The sequence below is a fragment of the Ascaphus truei genome, chromosome 9 (assembly GCF_040206685.1).
Source record: "Ascaphus truei isolate aAscTru1 chromosome 9, aAscTru1.hap1, whole genome shotgun sequence".
In the NCBI taxonomy this organism is placed as follows: domain Eukaryota; kingdom Metazoa; phylum Chordata; class Amphibia; order Anura; family Ascaphidae; genus Ascaphus; species Ascaphus truei.
The window spans coordinates 52,322,625-52,340,644 of record NC_134491.1 but is presented as its reverse complement, the minus strand read 5'-3'; the positions used below and the strand labels follow the sequence as shown (position 1 = coordinate 52,340,644).

The following is an 18,020-nucleotide window of genomic DNA, read 5'->3' as shown; positions in this document are numbered from 1 at the left end:
TGCTGGTGTCTCGCTGCAGGTTGGTGACATTTGTAAGGTGTTTGACCTTTAGTCTCATGTTTTATGATGTTACTTAAAGCCGCAGTGCATTTTGCGCTACTATTAGATATAGCACAGGAGTGCTCAACTCCAGTCCTCAAGACCCCAACTAACAGGTCAGGTGTTCAGGATATCCCAGCTTCAGCACAGATGGCTCAATCAGTCCCTGCTTCAGCACAGATGGCTCAATCAGAGGCTCAGTCTTCGATTCAGAGTCTTCGACTGAGCCACCTGTGCTGAAGTTGAAATATCCGTTTACCTGACCTGTTTTTTTTTGGGGGGGGGGGGGGGCTTGAGGACTGAAGTTGAGCACCTCTGTTGTAGAGTGCTGCTTTAAAGCTGCAGGTGGTTAGCTCTCCCATGTCACGTGGGCCAATAGGAAGCCGCGACGTCATCGGTTGGCCCGCATCCCGCAGCGGATCTACAGATGAAGAAGTAACGGTGCTACCTTTGCTGGTAAGCAGAAGACAACAAGAATTCAAGCGCAAATAAACACGGACATGTGAAAAAAGTGCAAAACCCTTAATGTGGACAGGTAGAATTAACAAATGGAATTAATACACATTCCTGGAGGTGGTGCTGCTCCTCGACGCGTGGACTCGAAGCGTGGCCTCAAAGCGTGGCCTGCATCGGAACTTCAGAGGAGTCGATGAATACTCTGCAGCTGGAAGCCGCGCAACACTTGGCAGTGCGTCACCCTCCGAGGGCACCTGCGCTGTTGGGACGCCACTAAGAGAAGGAACGCTGCCATTGCAGGCCCCTGACCCAGGGTGGTCTAACTGCTTGATTGTCCGAAAGCTACGGCCCCAGCATTTACTGCTGCATGGCGGCGCGTGCACAGATAAAAGCCGCGATCGGCGGTCTGTAGGGGAGTGATGGGATGCGCGGGGGACGGGGGTCATGATGGGGGCGCGCCCATGACGGAGCATATCTGCCCTTCCATTGGCAGCCTGCCGACCACGTGATCGCGTCGCGGTAAAATTCTCGTCTTCCCTGCCAGCGTCATCGCGCTTTGAGCGCCCACACACCCACCCACTGGGGCCTCCCCCATAGAGGGCTGTGCTGTGGTGTGTGGCACGCGCTGCAGCGGCCGCTGGCCACCTGGCCTAATGTTTGTGAGTGATGCACATATTTTAATCTTTTACTACCGATAAAGCAATTTGCACTATTGCTGCTGTTTTTTTATTTTACGTGGGAAACCCCTTCCTCCCCATCCCCCTCGCTCCCCTCCGGGTCTGCTGGATGACCGACGTGGGCGCCCAGAGGATCATAACAGTTGGTTACTCCTAATCACCACACCGCTTTACTCACTCACTTTAAATGTGAGTGGGATAATACCTCATCGGTATATACATTTCTACATCTGTGTATACTGGGTTGCACTATATTGTGTTTTATCTTTTCACATAATTCTGGTCGTATCGGCGCTCTGGATCCTGGTCGTATCGGCGCTCTGGATCCTGGTCGTATCGGCGCTCTGGATCCTGGTCGTATCGGCGCTCTGGATCCTGGTCGTATCGGCGCTCTGGATCCTGGTCGTATCGGCGCTCTGGATCCTGGTCGTATCGGCGCTCTGGATCCTGGTCGTATCGGCGCTCTGGATCCTGGTCGTATCGGCGCTCTGGATCCTGGTCGTATCGGCGCTCTGGATCCTGGTCGTATCGGCGCTCTGGATCCTGGTCGTATCGGCGCTCTGGATCCTGGTATGCTTTGCTGGTAAGTATCTCAAGAGCCAGGGGGACCCCAGAGCTGAAACAACGTGGTTCAGTTCAGGGGGACCCCCTACTTCCACCCCATGTAAATAGAAAGGGGGACCTGGTCCTTTAAATTAATTCTGTTTTTAACCCGTACCGCTTCTTTAAATAAATCCCTTTAGGACTGATTAAAAAAAAAAATCATTTTGAATCCATGAACATGTTTTTATAAATATATATTTCTAAAACTCAAAACTGTTTGAATACAAGATCATTTAAAAATATTTGTACACTTCATGATGGGGTCTATTATATGGGATATCCCCTCCCCCCATTGATTGCATTTGTAATCTTATTGTTACATACAGTAGCAAATTAATGGAAAAATGCATATAGTTATAAAAAAAAACTTTGTAGCTTATAACAGTGACTTATGTACAGATTGGTAATGGTCATACATTATGTGCTATAGCAGGAGTGCTCAACTCCAGTCCGCAAGCCCAACAGGTCAGGTTTTCAGAATATCCCAGCTTCAGCACAGGTGGCTCAATCAGAGGCTCAGTCAAAGACTGAGCCTCTGATTGAGCCACCTGTGCTGAAGCTGGGATATCCTGAAAACCTGACCTGTTGGGGGGACGGGACTTGAGGATGGGAGTTGAGCCCCCCTGTGCTATAGTATAACTTGGGTATCATAAAACACCCTCTTCCTGATGATCAACAAAAAGTGAGGAATGCAAACAAAGAAGCATTAAGAAATGAGAATATAAAGCCATGTCACAGTATGCAGTTAAGGTCTTCACACACTTTGTTTTGCCTGGTAATTTGTTCTGGTTGGATTCTACTGGTTATCGGTTTGCCAGGGAGCCCACACATACATAGCTATGCAATGCCTCGCTGGCCCCTAGTAGCAGCAAAGGGCTAACTTTGTGGGGGGACTCTTACACAAAATATTAACCCCTGGACAGAGATCTGAGGAGCCAAGGGAAGAGCAGACACCGGGGGGATGTGCTTTCTGCTGTGCCCTATATTTTGCAACTTGTCCGAGTCTAACACAAGCACGCAACCTGCTCCCACCTAGGAGAAGTCTCCGTCATCTACCTGCGCCTCGGGGCTGGTTGCCGCCAAGGACCCTGGGAACTTGAAATCATCATCCATTAAAGGAGCAATCCAAGCAATATATACGTGTTTTTTTTTTAATAAATCAGTTCTGTAGTACAGTATTAAATAATACTTACTTTTTATTTTAACATTCAACTCTTAATGCCATTTTTAATGAGTTTTAATATACCGAGCATCCTTTGATTTCTATTGCAGGCTTTAACCCACCTCCCCCAGCAGTGCAAGATCTTTGTAACCCTTTCCTGTTTGGGATAATTTGCTGCCAATGTTCCCAGCAGTTTGAGCTGCAAGCTAACTGTAGATAATGTTACCGTAGTAATATCAGGATACATTGTAGCTACTGAGTTACAGTGACTGAAGGATCGATTTGAAACTGAAAGGCGGCCATTTAGTGAACCCTGGGAAGCAGGATCTTTGCTGACTGATCACAGGAGAACCAATCGATCGGCAGCGTAGGTAATTAATTTTCAATAAAAGTAATCAAAGGCTGCATATATTAAAAAAACAAAAGGATTTATTTTGTTTATGCCGCTCGGATTGTCTCTCTAAGGCCTTGCCCCCGCTGCCTACTACAGCGTCCGCTGTGGCGGACGCTGCGTGCACGAGAGCCCTCCCCGCAATGGCGCCGGGCCCGCTGCGAGGGGGGGCCGCAGCGCTCTCGCGAGAGCTACTCCTGCTCTCAATAGAATTGAGAGCAGGACTCGCGTCGAGCGATTAGGCACGCCCCCCGGCGGTTCAGCCAATGAGGGCGAACCTGCCGGGTGACGTCATGGCCGCGCCCCCTCACTCCTCCGCTACGCCCCCCCCCCCCCGGTCTCTGCTCCTGCAGTGAGCTGCAGACCGGGGAATCGGCTGAACGCGTAGCCAAAAGCGCGTGACCGGGGCCTTAGCCTAAGGCTGTGCTTATAGTGCCGGCGACACTGTGTCAAAACAATGCATTGCCGCCGTCGCGCGTGCTTATAGTAAGCGCAGCGCGACGGCTTGGTCACGATCGCTAGAAGTCACCTCAATTAGATTTTTCCAGCGACCGCAGCCTGACATCGCCGTCGCTAGAAGCGTAGCCGAATGCAGCCACAATAGGACCATGAAGCACAGGTCTGTGTGCACCAACCAGCTGGTCTTGAGACAGGCAAACTCCCCTCTAATGTGGTGAAATGGACCTGAATGTTTCATCATTGTATCTTGCTTGTGTGGGATGTTATCTTACCTGTAATCTACTGTACAAACCAGCACTGCTCTAACTCTGGATTGTACTTCCTCTTACTTTGTACTCAGGTATTTGCTTACTACCAGGCTGCAGTATGACCCCATAGTGACCTGCAAGGAGTGAAAAGGTATATTTAAAAGCAACCAATTTTTTTTGGCTGCGCTAAGAAAAGACCAAAAACACAAATTTCATGCCTGGTCCCCCACCATCGTGTGGACAGACCTCCAGATAGTGAATGCCAACTTGTAACAGCATATGGAGTGTGGTCATTCAGGCTTCACTTCCTACGGACTGTCCTGCTGCATGAATACAGTTAAGCCTATGGTAATGCAAAGCCAGCAATACACACAGTCATTTGTTCCTTCCTGAATTTGGCTCCTAGAAGCCAAAGAATAAAATGATGGTGGGTACAAATTGTTAAAAACCCCTCCACCATACACAAAAGTGCTATTTCATGTCTCACACGGGATCCCAGCTCCTCCAACATCCTTCAGCGCTTCAACTGGAGATGTTGAGATTCTGGGCATGGAGATACAGTACCAGTGCTATAAATATTTAAATCTTCTGTGTGCGGTAATGCACTATATCAACAAAGACACATTAGCGAATGTTTTCTTCAAGTGAGGCCGTCGTTGCTTGTTCTTGGGAATGAAACTCCCTGGATATCTGCTCTCATTACTGAAATCTGGCATCCCCGTCTGGTAAAATGTTCTGAAGTTCGGAAGCTGTGTACGAAAAGTTCCTGAACTCATCCTGGTTAATCATTGGGAGGAGTCTTTCATCGATCAGGGTTAATATTGCATCTTCTTTGATAAACTCTGGATCAAAATTGCTTACGTCCTCTTTTGATTTCTGTAACAGAAGAGAAAAAAAAAAAAACACACGGAAGAGTCACAATTCACACCACGTTGGTCTATTCTTGCACAATTGTTATTATTGAAACACACGATTGCGAGACCGAAGATCGTATGAGTCATGCTGGCTGCAGCAGCAGCGTCAGTTTAACCCTTTGGATGCAGTTTGACATCGCTACAACGTTGTCACGAGGTTTGACTCTCCAGGGGCCGTGTGACCTGGTAGCTATTCTAATTACTCGTTCTTGTGGGGGATCGCGCCTGAGGAAGGGTCATTTGATTGCAAAGTGCTGGAGAGGCTATGGCACTCTGGTGCCGCGGCCCTTTAGGCACTCAAAGGGTTAACGGAGTAATCCAAGCAGGCGGTCTCCAGAGCTGAACCCCATTAATTTCAGCTGCAGGGGGCCCCTTGCTTCCGGAGATACTTACCTTTGTAAGGGGCGCCGGTATCTCTGCTTTTTAAAGCTCCCGCATTACGTGGGGCCAATAGGAAGCCGCTCCGGATGATGTCACTGCTTCCTATTGGCCCGCAGAGCGCGGGAGCTATGAAACTCCGCCATCACGAGGTCCCTGCTAGCCGAGCGGAGCTGCTACCGGCGCCCCCTACGGAAGCATCTCCGAAAACAGGGGGTCCTTGGAGCTGAAATTAATAGGGTTCAGATCCTCAGCACCCCTGCTTCAGTCCTATGTGTAAAGAAAATGACAAAATAATATTTTCAAAATCCCCCGCTCGGATTTCCACCTTAAAGCAACTCTCCCTTCCCGTTTTACATTTTCGTTGAAAGATTTTCTGAACTGGGGGAGTGTCCCTGAGCATGATTGAGTGCAATAAAACAATAAAACATTTAGTTTATGTATAGTGGTCAAAATACAATGGTACAGGAAGTTTGCAGAACCACTACCTTTAAGTAAAAAAATAATAATAAAAAAAAATACACACACACACACACACACACACACACACACACACACACACACACACACACACACACACACACACACACACACACACACACACACACACACACACACACACACAACTGTATGCTCATCTGCATGTCTTAGGCAGGTCTGCAACCCCACCTTTCCCCATTATCACCCAGCATACAGCACTTCCACTGCAGCAAGGGATTCTGGGAAATGACATGCAAATGAGCACACAGTGTCACTTTTTGCCTCAATAACCATTTTTAACATGGTTCCCTATAGGCTTAAGCTTGCTGCATGGTCACAGCTTTGAGCACAGCCAGGGTTAAGGTGCATACCCTGGCTGTGCTCAAAGCTGCTTTTGTGCCTTCTCTTATGGGAAGACAGGGTTTCTATATTGATTTCTATGGAGCATGCACCTTGATTTTACATTTGTTGCTTGGAGTGCTGGCTGCTGCTTTTTGTATATGTATGTATATATATATATATATATATATATATATATATATATATATATATATATATATATATATATATATATATATATATATATTTCTAAACCTGCAGTGCTTCGGCTTTCTTATATACAAACTTGAATTCCACTTTCTTTTTGTAAGACAGCAGATTTAAAAAAGGCCTCTGCGATTTTAGAATGTAAACAATGTATGCTCCATTTTAAAATGAGGTTCAAACTGCTATGTCCCGTTAAGAAGTTCAGAACTTCTTGTTCTCAGGCAAAGCACGGCTAGTTTTTACAAACGCTAATTAAGCATTCACAGAACTCACTGAGGTTCCTTAACTCGACAAGATAAAGCGTCAAAGAAATTCCATTTAAAGTAGGACGGAAGCTAAAAAGTGACATTCGGTGCAGTCAGTATACCCACAGCTAAAATCTTCCTGCATTTGAGACCGGACACAATAATTCAATGCTAGGGAAACCAAGTGACAAAACCCTTTTCTAATAGAAGGTGCAGCGAAGACTTGGGTAATTCTATATCTGCTGAAAGCCCATGGGGCCACCACAGATATAGAATAAGGCCTTTAAAATACTTGGTCCTCCGTATGTCTTGCCCCAGTTCCCCAATCCTGTACAAGGGTCTCCAACATAACACACTTATCAAAGCCATGTGCCCAGGACATACGTGAAAACGAGCGGTAACTCTCCATCTATTACTTCCTGGTGACACATTTTATAAATAATTAAATACATTGTTCAAAGTTTCTTGGTTGCAAAACTGGGGCAGAAACCATACACTTATTTTTTAAGAAAAGAAATCCCTTGGAAAGCAGCGGAATCTTCCACTTTTCTCCCCAATTGATGAATCTGGTACAATTATTTTGCACTGTTTTTTTGCAATCAAGAGGCTTTGATAAGGGTGTTCTGTTGGAGGCCCTTGTGCAGAATTGGGGGAACTGGTGCAAGACATGTGAATGACCACGTATTTTAAAGCCCGTATTATATTTTTGAAAAGTGGCCCCATGGGCTTTCAGCAGATATAGAATTACCTGTGTGTGGCTCAGTGAGTAAAGACACTGCCTCTGTAAACAATAACGCTGAGTTTGGATCAGGGGACAGCTCCTTGTGACCTTGGGCAAGTCACTTTATCTCCCTGTGCCTCAGTCACCAAAAACAGGTTGTAAGATCTACGGAGCAGGGACTGTGTCATTAACAAACCTACGTGCTGCGTACCGCGCACTATACTGCAATTGTGATGCGCTTTGTGTCCCATTGGGAGAAAAGCGCTATATGAAAGAACATTATTATTTACTACGCCTTATATAATAAAGAGTTTTTGCCCCTTTTTTTTACCCTGCATAGAATTAGTGTGTCCGGTCTGCAACACAACTGGACGGAATCAGATTGGAAATGACTGTAATCCAATATAAACGGTGTACCCAGGACAGGCTGAACATGTACTTACAATCCTGGGTCTAAAGGGCGGCTCAATGTCTTTCTTGTTCAATCGATCCCAGTCAATGGCTTTAAAGAACGGGTGCCACAGGATGGCTTTCGCGCCTCCCAGCGCCAGGCTTCCTAAACGCTTGCTGGGTTTCTTCTTCATAAACTAACAAGTGGAGATAAGAAGCATTCATCACTATCTGCAAATATACAGGCTTCATAGTTAAAGAAAGACAATTATCCTGTGTTTCTTCTTTTAATGAGCTGATCATATCACTGATGACGCTCGAAAACATTTGTACCGGTTCTACGTTGTTGTGATCCGACTAGAATATAGAGGAGAATATTCATATTATATATATATATACAGTGCTCGACAAACCCGGTCGCCAACTCGCCAGCTGCGATCGGATACTGGCTCGTGGCCAGTAGCTTTTCTCTTGGTCTGCAAAAACAAAATCCCCTGCTCGAAAAAAAAAAAATCCCTCTGGCTGTGACGTGGCTTGGAGTTGCCAGGACTTCAAACCGCCCTTCCTTCTCTGCACGGGTAAGTAATGGGAGGGGGGGGGTTTGGGTGTGCGCACGCGCGTGCTTCTGCTGCTCCTCCTCCTATATATCCTCCTGTATAATTGTGTCACTTCCTGCTTACAAGACCTGCACTGATCCGGTCATGGAGAGGATTGTGGACAGATCCTTGAGGTGGGGGGGAATTTAATGCACTGTAATAAATATTTATATATACTGTACTGTACTGGTGTTTCTCCCCCCTTCCCCCCTACCTTCCCGCTGCCCACGCGGCTCGGGTGTCTCTCCCTCCTGTGCTCCCACTGCCCGCATGGCTCAGGTGTCTCCCCCCTCCCTCCGGTGCTCCCGCTGCCCATGCAGCTCGGGTGTCACTCCCCCCTCCCTCCGGTGCCCGGGCGGCTCGTGTGTCTCTCCCCCCCCCTCTGGTGCTCCCGCTGCCCACGTGGCTCAGGTGTCTCCCCCCCTCCCTCCGGTGCCCACGCGGCTCGTGTGTCTCTCCCCCCTCCCTCCGGTGCTCCCGCTGCCCACGCGGCTCGGGTGTCTCCCCCCTCCCTCCGGTGCCCTCACGGCTCGGGTGTCACTCCCCCCTCCCTCCGGTGCTCCCGCTGCCCACGCGGCTCGGGTGTCTCCCCCCTCCCTCCGGTGCCCGCGCGGCTCGTGTGTCTCTCCCCCCTCCCTCCGGTGCCCTCACGGCTCGGGTGTCTCTCCCCCCTCCCTCCGCTGCCCGCGCGGCTCTGGTGTCACTCCCCCCTCCCTCCGGTGCTCCCGCTGCCCACGCGGCTCGGGTGTCTCCCCCCCTCCCTCCGGTGCCCGCGTGGCTCATGTGTCTCTCCCCCCTCCCTCCGGTGCCCTCACGGCTTGGGTGTCTCTCCCCCCTCCCTCCGCTGCCCGCGCGGCTCAGGTGTCACTCCCCTCCCTCCGGTGCTCGCGCGGCTCGGATGTCTCTCCACTCCCTCCGGTGCTCTGTGTGTGTGTGTGGTATGGGAGAGAGAGAGAGGTATGGGAGAGAGAGAGAGAGAGAGAGAGAGAGAGAGAGAGAGGGGTATGAGAGAGAGAGAGAGAGAGTGTGTATGGGTATGAGAGTGTGTGTATCTATATGAGAGAGTGTGTATGTGTGTGTGTGTATGAGAGCGAGAGAACGTGTACGACACCAGAGGTACCCCCCTACCCAGTCACCCCCCCCACCCAGTAAGTCACCCCCCCACACAGTCAGTCAGTCACCCCCCCACCCAGTCAGTCACCCCCCCCACCCAGTCAGTCAAAAGTCAGTCATAGTCAGTCATCCCACCCCCTGCCCAGTCACCCCACCCAGTCAGACAGTCAGTAATTCCCACCCAGTCAGACACCCCATCACCCCACCCCCCCAATCACCCCACCCCATCACCCCCCAATCATTCCACACCCCAATCACCCCACCCAGTCACCCCACACCCTCATTCCACCCTCAATCACCCCATCCAGTCACCCCATCAGATACCCTCTCTCTGTCTCTCACCCTCTCTCCGTCTCTCTCGCCCTCTCTCCGTCTCTCACCCTCTCTCTGTCTCTCTCGCCCTCTCTCTCGCCCTCTCTCCGTCTCTCTTGCCCTCTCTCCATTTCTCTCGCCCTCTCTCCGTCTCTCTCGCCCTCTCTCCGTCTCTCTTGCCCTCTCTCCGTCTATCGCCCTCTCTCCGTCTATCGCCCTCTGTCCGTCTCTCTCACCCTCTCTCCATCTCTCTCACCCTCTCTCTGTCTCTCTCAACCTCTCTCCGTCTCTCTCACACTCTCTCCGTCTCTCTCACGCTCTCTCTGTCTCTCTCATCCTCTCTCCGTCTCTCTCACCCTCTCTCCGTCTCTCTCACCTTCTCTCTCCGTCTCTCTCACCTTCTCTCTCTGTCTCTCTCACCCTCTCTCTCCGTCTCTCTCACCCTCTCTCTCCGTCTCTCTCACCCTCTCTCTCCATCTCTCTCTGTCTCACAATCTGGATCTGGATATCTTATTTACCCTGTATATCTTAACTGCCCTATACTACACCGAAATAACCTATACTGCTTTCTTCTAGATCTGACTCAAGCTTCACATGGGAGACATCGGAATCCCCCCTAACCCAGAAGACAGGTAGGGAACACCTCCCCCTCCAATGTATAACATTGCGGGAATGAGGGTACCTGGACATTGAGGGTCTGCGGATCAGGTAAGATCCCAGATGGGATTGCTGCTTTAAATATTGTGAAGCGGGGGCATCCAGGCACTAGTTAAGGAATGCAGGAAACTAGTCATTCACATCTGGCTTTTTTTCTCTCCCATATCTCTCTCTCTCCCATACCACACACACACACACACACACACACACACACACACCAATGACTAATTGTAGTATAATGTAATACAATAAATAAACTTATGTCAAAAACGAATGTTCTTACTAGGAATTTATTCAATTTTTTTTTAAATGCGGGGCTGAGGCGGGATTAGAGGTGGGGTTGGGGGCGGGACTAGAGGCGGGGTTGGGGCGGGACTAGGTGGCGAGTAGATTATTTGGTTCGGCGAGTAGATTTGTGGGTGATTTGTCAAGCACTGTATATATATATATATTGAATGTTTCCACTGTTGCCAATCAACATTTATAATATTTGACCACGACATTCGGTTGATTCAGCTGCAAAGGAAATTGCTAGCACAGTGTCCATAGCAGTAAAACCAGCGCCTCTTCCTTTGGGTGACTTGGCAATTTTAAAGTACATTTAACCAAATAAGAGGAAAGTCCATGGCTTGAATCTGAATGCAATAAATAAGATCACAGGGATGACGTGCTGTATGTAGCACGGCACATTCGGGGCAAAATTGACGCAAAGTGACGCATCGTTCGTCTCTAAACGTCAAAGCATTGAGACTGTTGTTCCAATTTTGTACCCAAAGGTGCGTCTGCTTGTGATTTGGGGATTGTTTTAAGGAGGAGTTACATGATGCAGGGGTTTGAGCTTGCTGGGAGTGATGTGAGAGTTACATGATGCAGGGGTTTGAGCTTGCTGGGAGTGATGTGGGGGTTACATGATGCAGGGGTTTGAGCTTGCTGGGAGGGATGTGGGAGTTACATGATGCAGGGGTTTGAGCTTGCTGGGAGTGATGTGGGAGTTACATGATGCAGGGGTTTGAGCTTGCTGGGAGGGATGTGGGAGTTACATGATGCAGGGGTTTGAGCTTGCTGGGAGGGATGTGGGAGTTACATGATGCAGGGGTTTGAGCTTGCTGGGAGGGATGTGGGAGTTACATGATGCAGGGGTTTGAGCTTGCTGGGAGTGATGTGGGAGTTACATGATGCAGGGGTTTGAGCTTGCTGGGAGTGATGTGAGAGTTACATGATGCAGGGGTTTGAGCTTGCTGGGAGTGATGTGGGAGTTACATGATGCAGGGTTTTCAGCTTGCTGGGAGTGATGTGGGAGTTACATGATGCAGGGGTTTGAGCTTGCTGGGAGTGATGTGGGAGTTACATGATGCAGGGGTTTGAGCTTGCTGGGAGTGATGTGGGAGTTACATGATGCAGGGGTTTGAGCTTGCTGGGAGTGATGTGGGGGTTACATGATGCAGGGTTTGAGCTTGCTGGGAGTGATGTGGGAGTTACATGATGCAGGGTTTGAGCTTGCTGGGAGTGATGTGGGGGTTACATGATGCAGCGGTTTGAGCTTGCTGGGAGTGATGTGGGAGTTACATGATGCAGCGGTTTGAGCTTGCTGGGAATGTGGGAGTTACATGATGCAGGGGTTTGAGCTTGCTGGGAGTGATGTGGGAGTTACATGATGCAGGGGTTTGAGCTTGCTGGGAGGGATGTGGGAGTTACATGATGCAGGGGTTTGAGCTTGCTGAGAGTGATGTGGGAGTTACATGATGCAGGGGTTTCAGCTTGCTGGGAATGTGGGAGTTACATGATGCAGGGGTTTGAGCTTGCTGGGAGTGATGTGGGAGTTACATGATGCAGGGGTTTGAGCTTGCTGGGAGGGATGTGGGAGTTACATGATGCAGGGGTTTGAGCTTGCTGGGAGTGATGTGGGAGTTACATGATGCAGGGGTTTGAGCTTGCTGGGAGTGATGTGGGAGTTACATGATGCAGGGGTTTGAGCTTGCTGGGAGGGATGTGGGAGTTACATGATGCAGGGGTTTGAGCTTGCTGGGAATGTGGGAGTTACATGATGCAGGGGTTTGAGCTTGCTGGGAGGGATGTGGGAGTTACATGATGCAGGGGTTTGAGCTTGCTGGGAGGGATGTGGGAGTTACATGATGCAGGGGTTTGAGCTTGCTGGGAGGGATGTGGGAGTTACATGATGCAGGGGTTTGAGCTTGCTGGGAGGGATGTGGGAGTTACATGATGCAGGGGTTTGAGCTTGCTGGGAGTGATGTGGGAGTTACATGATGCAGGGGTTTGAGCTTGCTGGGAGTGATGTGGGAGTTACATGATGCAGGGGTTTGAGCTTGCTGGGAGTGTGGGAGTTACATGATGCAGGGGTTTGAGCTTGCTGGGAGGGATGTGGGAGTTACATGATGCAGGGGTTTGAGCTTGCTGGGAGTGATGTGGGAGTTACATGATGCAGGGGTTTGAGCTTGCTGGGAGTGATGTGGGAGTTACATGATGCAGGGGTTTGAGCTTGCTGGGAGGGATGTGGGAGTTACATGATGCAGGGGTTTGAGCTTGCTGGGAGGGATGTGGGAGTTACATGATGCAGGGGTTTGAGCTTGCTGGGAGTGATGTGGGAGTTACATGATGCAGGGGTTTGAGCTTGCTGGGAGGGATGTGGGAGTTACATGATGCAGGGGTTTGAGCTTGCTGGGAGTGATGTGGGAGTTACATGATGCAGGGGTTTGAGCTTGCTGGGAGGGATGTGGGAGTTACATGATGCAGGGGTTTGAGCTTGCTGGGAGGGATGTGGGAGTTACATGATGCAGGGGTTTGAGCTTGCTGGGAGGGATGTGGGAGTTACATGATGCAGGGGTTTGAGCTTGCTGGGAGGGATGTGGGAGTTACATGATGCAGGGTTTGAGCTTGCTGGGAGGGATGTGGGAGTTACATGATGCAGGGGTTTGAGCTTGCTGGGAGGGATGTGGGAGTTACATGATGCAGGGGTTTGAGCTTGCTGGGAGTGATGTGGGAGTTACATGATGCAGGGGTTTGAGCTTGCTGGGAGTGATGTGGGAGTTACATGATGCAGGGGTTTGAGCTTGCTGGGAGTGATGTGGGAGTTACATGATGCAGGGGTTTGAGCTTGCTGGGAGTGATGTGGGAGTTACATGATGCAGGGGTTTGAGCTTGCTGGGAGTGATGTGGGGGTTACATGATGCAGGGGTTTGAGCTTGCTGGGAGTGATGTGGGAGTTACATGATGCAGGGGTTTGAGCTTGCTGGGAGGGATGTGGGAGTTACATGATGCAGGGGTTTGAGCTTGCTGGGAGTGATGTGGGAGTTACATGATGCAGGGGTTTGAGCTTGCTGGGAGTGATGTGGGAGTTACATGATGCAGGGGTTTGAGCTTGCTGGGAGTGATGTGGGAGTTACATGATGCAGGGGTTTGAGCTTGCTGGGAGGGATGTGGGAGTTACATGATGCAGGGGTTTGAGCTTGCTGGGAGTGATGTGGGAGTTACATGATGCAGGGGTTTGAGCTTGCTGGGAATGAGGGAGTTACATGATGCAAGGGTTTGAGCTTGCTGGGAGGGATGTGGGAGTTACATGATGCAGGGGTTTGAGCTTGCTGGGAGGGATGTGGGAGTTACACGATGCAGGGGTTTAAGCTTGCTGGGAGGGATGTGGGAGTTACACGATGCATGGGTTTGAGCTTGCTGGGAGGGATGTGGGAGTTACATGATGCAGGGGTTTGAGCTTGCTGGGAGGGATGTGGGAGTTACATGATGCAGGGGTTTGAGCTTGCTGGGAATGTGGGAGTTACATGATGCAGGGGTTTGAGCTTGCTGGGAGGGATGTGGGAGTTACATGATGCAGGGGTTTGAGCTTGCTGGGAGGGATGTGGGAGTTACATGATGCAGGGGTTTGAGCTTGCTGGGAGGGATGTGGGAGTTACATGATGCAGGGGTTTGAGCTTGCTGGGAATGTGGGAGTTACATGATGCAGGGGTTTGAGCTTGCTGGGAGGGATGTGGGAGTTACATGATGCAGGGGTTTGAGCTTGCTGGGAGTGATGTGGGGGTTACATGATGCAGGGGTTTGAGCTTGCTGGGAGGGATGTGGGAGTTACATGATGCAGGGGTTTGAGCTTGCTGGGAGGGATGTGGGAGTTACATGATGCAGGGGTTTGAGCTTGCTGGGAGGGATGTGGGAGTTACATGATGCAGGGGTTTGAGCTTGCTGGGAGGGATGTGGGAGTTACATGATGCAGGGGTTTGAGCTTGCTGGGAGTGATGTGGGGGTTACATGATGCAGGGGTTTGAGCTTGCTGGGAGTGATGTGGGAGTTACATGATGCAGGGGTTTGAGCTTGCTGGGAGGGATGTGGGAGTTACATGATGCAGGGGTTTGAGCTTGCTGGGAGGGATGTGGGAGTTACATGATGCAGGGGTTTGAGCTTGCTGGGAGGGATGTGGGAGTTACATGATGCAGGGGTTTGAGCTTGCTGGGAGGGATGTGGGAGTTACATGATGCAGGGGTTTGAGCTTGCTGGGAGGGATGTGGGAGTTACATGATGCAGGGGTTTGAGCTTGCTGGGAGTGATGTGGGAGTTACATGATGCAGGGGTTTGAGCTTGCTGGGAGGGATGTGGGAGTTACATGATGCAGGGGTTTGAGCTTGCTGGGAGGGATGTGGGAGTTACATGATGCAGGGGTTTGAGCTTGCTGGGAGGGATGTGGGAGTTACATGATGCAGGGGTTTGAGCTTGCTGGGAGGGATGTGGGAGTTACATGATGCAGGGGTTTGAGCTTGCTGGGAGGGATGTGGGAGTTACATGATGCAGGGGTTTGAGCTTGCTGGGAGGGATGTGGGAGTTACACGATGCAGGGGTTTGAGCTTGCTGGGAGGGATGTGGGAGTTACATGATGCAGGGGTTTGAGCTTGCTGGGAGGGATGTGGGAGTTACATGATGCAGGGGTTTGAGCTTGCTGGGAATGTGGGAGTTACATGATGCAGGGTTTGAGCTTGCTGGGAGTGATGTGGGAGTTACATGATGCAGGGGTTTGAGCTTGCTGGGAATGTGGGAGTTACATGATGCAGGGGTTTGAGCTTGCTGGGAATGTGGGAGTTACATGATGCAGGGGTTTGAGCTTGCTGGGAGTGATGTGGGAGTTACATGATGCAGGGGTTTGAGCTTGCTGGGAATGTGGGAGTTACATGATGCAGGGGTTTGAGCTTGCTGGGAATGTGGGAGTTACATGATGCAGGGGTTTGAGCTTGCTGGGAGTGATGTGGGAGTTACATGATGCAGGGGTTTGAGCTTGCTGGGAGGGATGTGGGAGTTACATGATGCAGGGTTTGAGCTTGCTGGGAGGGATGTGGGAGTTACATGATGCAGGGTTTGAGCTGGCTGGGAATGTGGGAGTTACATGATGCAGGGGTTTGAGCTTGCTGGGAGTGATGTGGGAGTTACATGATGCAGGGGTTTGAGCTTGCTGGGAGGGATGTGGGAGTTACATGATGCAGGGGTTTGAGCTTGCTGGGAGGGATGTGGGAGTTACATGATGCAGGGGTTTGAGCTTGCTGGGAGGGATGTGGGAGTTACATGATGCAGGGGTTGTAATGAGATGCATCAAATTGCACCTCTGTTTTATTTGTGTCCAAGCAATCCGCAAAGTCTGAAGTGGCGTAAGCGGCTCTGGGTAACAATCTGCGTCACGTGCAGGAAGCTCTTTTGCATTGGACACAAATGCAAGCCGAAAATGGAACAAAACAATTATCTTTGCACTTTTTTTATTTTGATCACAATGTAACATTGCATTAGAGAAACAATTAATAAATGACATGGTTCAATCAAAAGCAATGGCGAGTCATTTATTGCGCTAATATCTAGGGCCGGGAAGTACTGTGACTTATTTAGTGTATAAGTATAAAAATGATGCTAAGTTGATTTTTGGCCTTCACCTACAGTAAAGCTACATTTTTTTATTCTAGGATTAAATAACCTGGTAATTTAAACAGTTGCTCTGTTTAATTTCGGGAATCGCTTTTAAATGTGTCGTGTGCTCTCTCTCTCCAGCCTCCACCTGCTGATGCTGTAACAGATCCCTTATTCAGAGATTCGTGGTGGAATTAATGATACCGGAGCCCCGCCAAGAGAAACAAAAATGGATCCAGGCAGACGTGAATGAGATGAACTCACAGGGCACCTTGGTTTGTGTTTCCATGCAGACATGGCATTAAATCTCGCATTCCTTGAAGCATGAAACGATCCGTCAGGCTCACTTTCCATACAGCGTTCCTGCAGGAAATGGTCGGAGTCCGTTGCCTGATGCATAATGCAATGTGTTTCTATTTTTAATGTGAAAAGTATTTTTATTAAATTGATGGCAGATGTAACGATAGTTTGTTTTTTTTCAAAGACAAATTTGCAACATAGAAAATTATTATTTTATTACAGACATGGATAACTTCACAAAAGATGCAAGTCCAAGCCGGGAAATCCATGTCAACAGAATTATAGTTCCTATGATTCTGCAATTTGGCCAACACAAAACCAGCAAAGACTGATGTTCTCATACTCGCGAACAGAAGAACATGAAACTGTCAGTGATGGATATCTCTGCTTCAGCACAGGTGGCTCAGTCAGTGGCACAGTTATTGACTGAGCCACCTGTGCTAAAGCAGGGACTGATTGAGTCACCTTTGCTGAAGCAGGGATATCATCAAAACCTAACCTGTTGGTGGCTCTTGAGGACTGGCGTTGGCCACTCCTGTGATAGTAGATTGATGCAGATCTGAATCGGCTGCAAAGTGATCAGACAGATCTATTTTATAAGTTACTGTACGAGTCTCTTGCAAGGTCCGATACTGTCCAGGATCTTTAGTCCAAAATTAGACTTTGGGAATGCATTATGTCTCACAACAGGAAATTACTGAGACTAAGCAACAGGATGGAATCAAACATACCGAGCACATAGGGCTCCCGAGGCGCGGTGAGAAGCAGCACAGCACTTCCGGTGGTAAGGAAAAGGATGCAAGAAGGGCAAAGGGTACAAGAATAAATCCCCAGAGACTACAGAGGGGACAAACACCTCAGAGCACGGATTCCCCAGGTTATCAGGCTGACAGGAACACAAATCCTGAGTTTCAATCAGTATCCGCTAGTGTTACTGTTATTTGCTGCAGGAGTACTCGGAGATCTACTCAGAGGAGACATTTTGTTTACATCTTTGGAAGTTAAAATGGTCACTGTCATGATAATATCATGAGATATTAGGTATTTTAATCCCTTTGGTGCTTGAGGGGTTAATGAGCTACAGTCTGAGTAAAAATACACTACATGTATATCTGGGTTTGTAACAGCCCAGGACCCACCATGGTTCTGAGCTTCAAGTGGACTTAATTGGGGGGGGGGGGGGGGGGTGAGGGGAGTGTGGGAGCAGGGTTTTTTAGCCAGGATAGCCCACTCAAGGTGACAGTTGTTTAGAAGGTCGTTTACCATAAGCCAACTGGACTCTGTCAGCTTCAAAGGAAATGTGATGTTTTGTTTCCCTGTCATAAAACTGTCAATCTCACAGCCGATTTAAGACGGGGATGGGCTTAGGTTGGGGCAATGGGGAGAATTGGACTTAAAGTCTGAGCGAGGATTATGAAAATTAGATATC

General features: G+C 49.4%; 1 protein-coding gene across 1 annotated transcript in view; it reads right to left on the bottom strand.

Moving 5' to 3' along the window:
* Positions 1-1,954: 1,954 nt before the first annotated feature.
* PRKCH (protein kinase C eta) overlaps positions 1,955-18,020 on the bottom strand; it is a 116,779-nt gene continuing 100,713 nt past the window's right edge. The window contains exons 13-14 of the mRNA XM_075614839.1: positions 7,763-7,906; positions 1,955-4,911 (exon numbers count right to left, since the gene is read on the bottom strand). Of these exons, the coding sequence (XP_075470954.1) occupies positions 4,735-4,911; positions 7,763-7,906 (321 nt within the window). The 3' untranslated portion in view covers positions 1,955-4,734. The remainder of the gene's footprint in view (positions 4,912-7,762; positions 7,907-18,020) is intronic.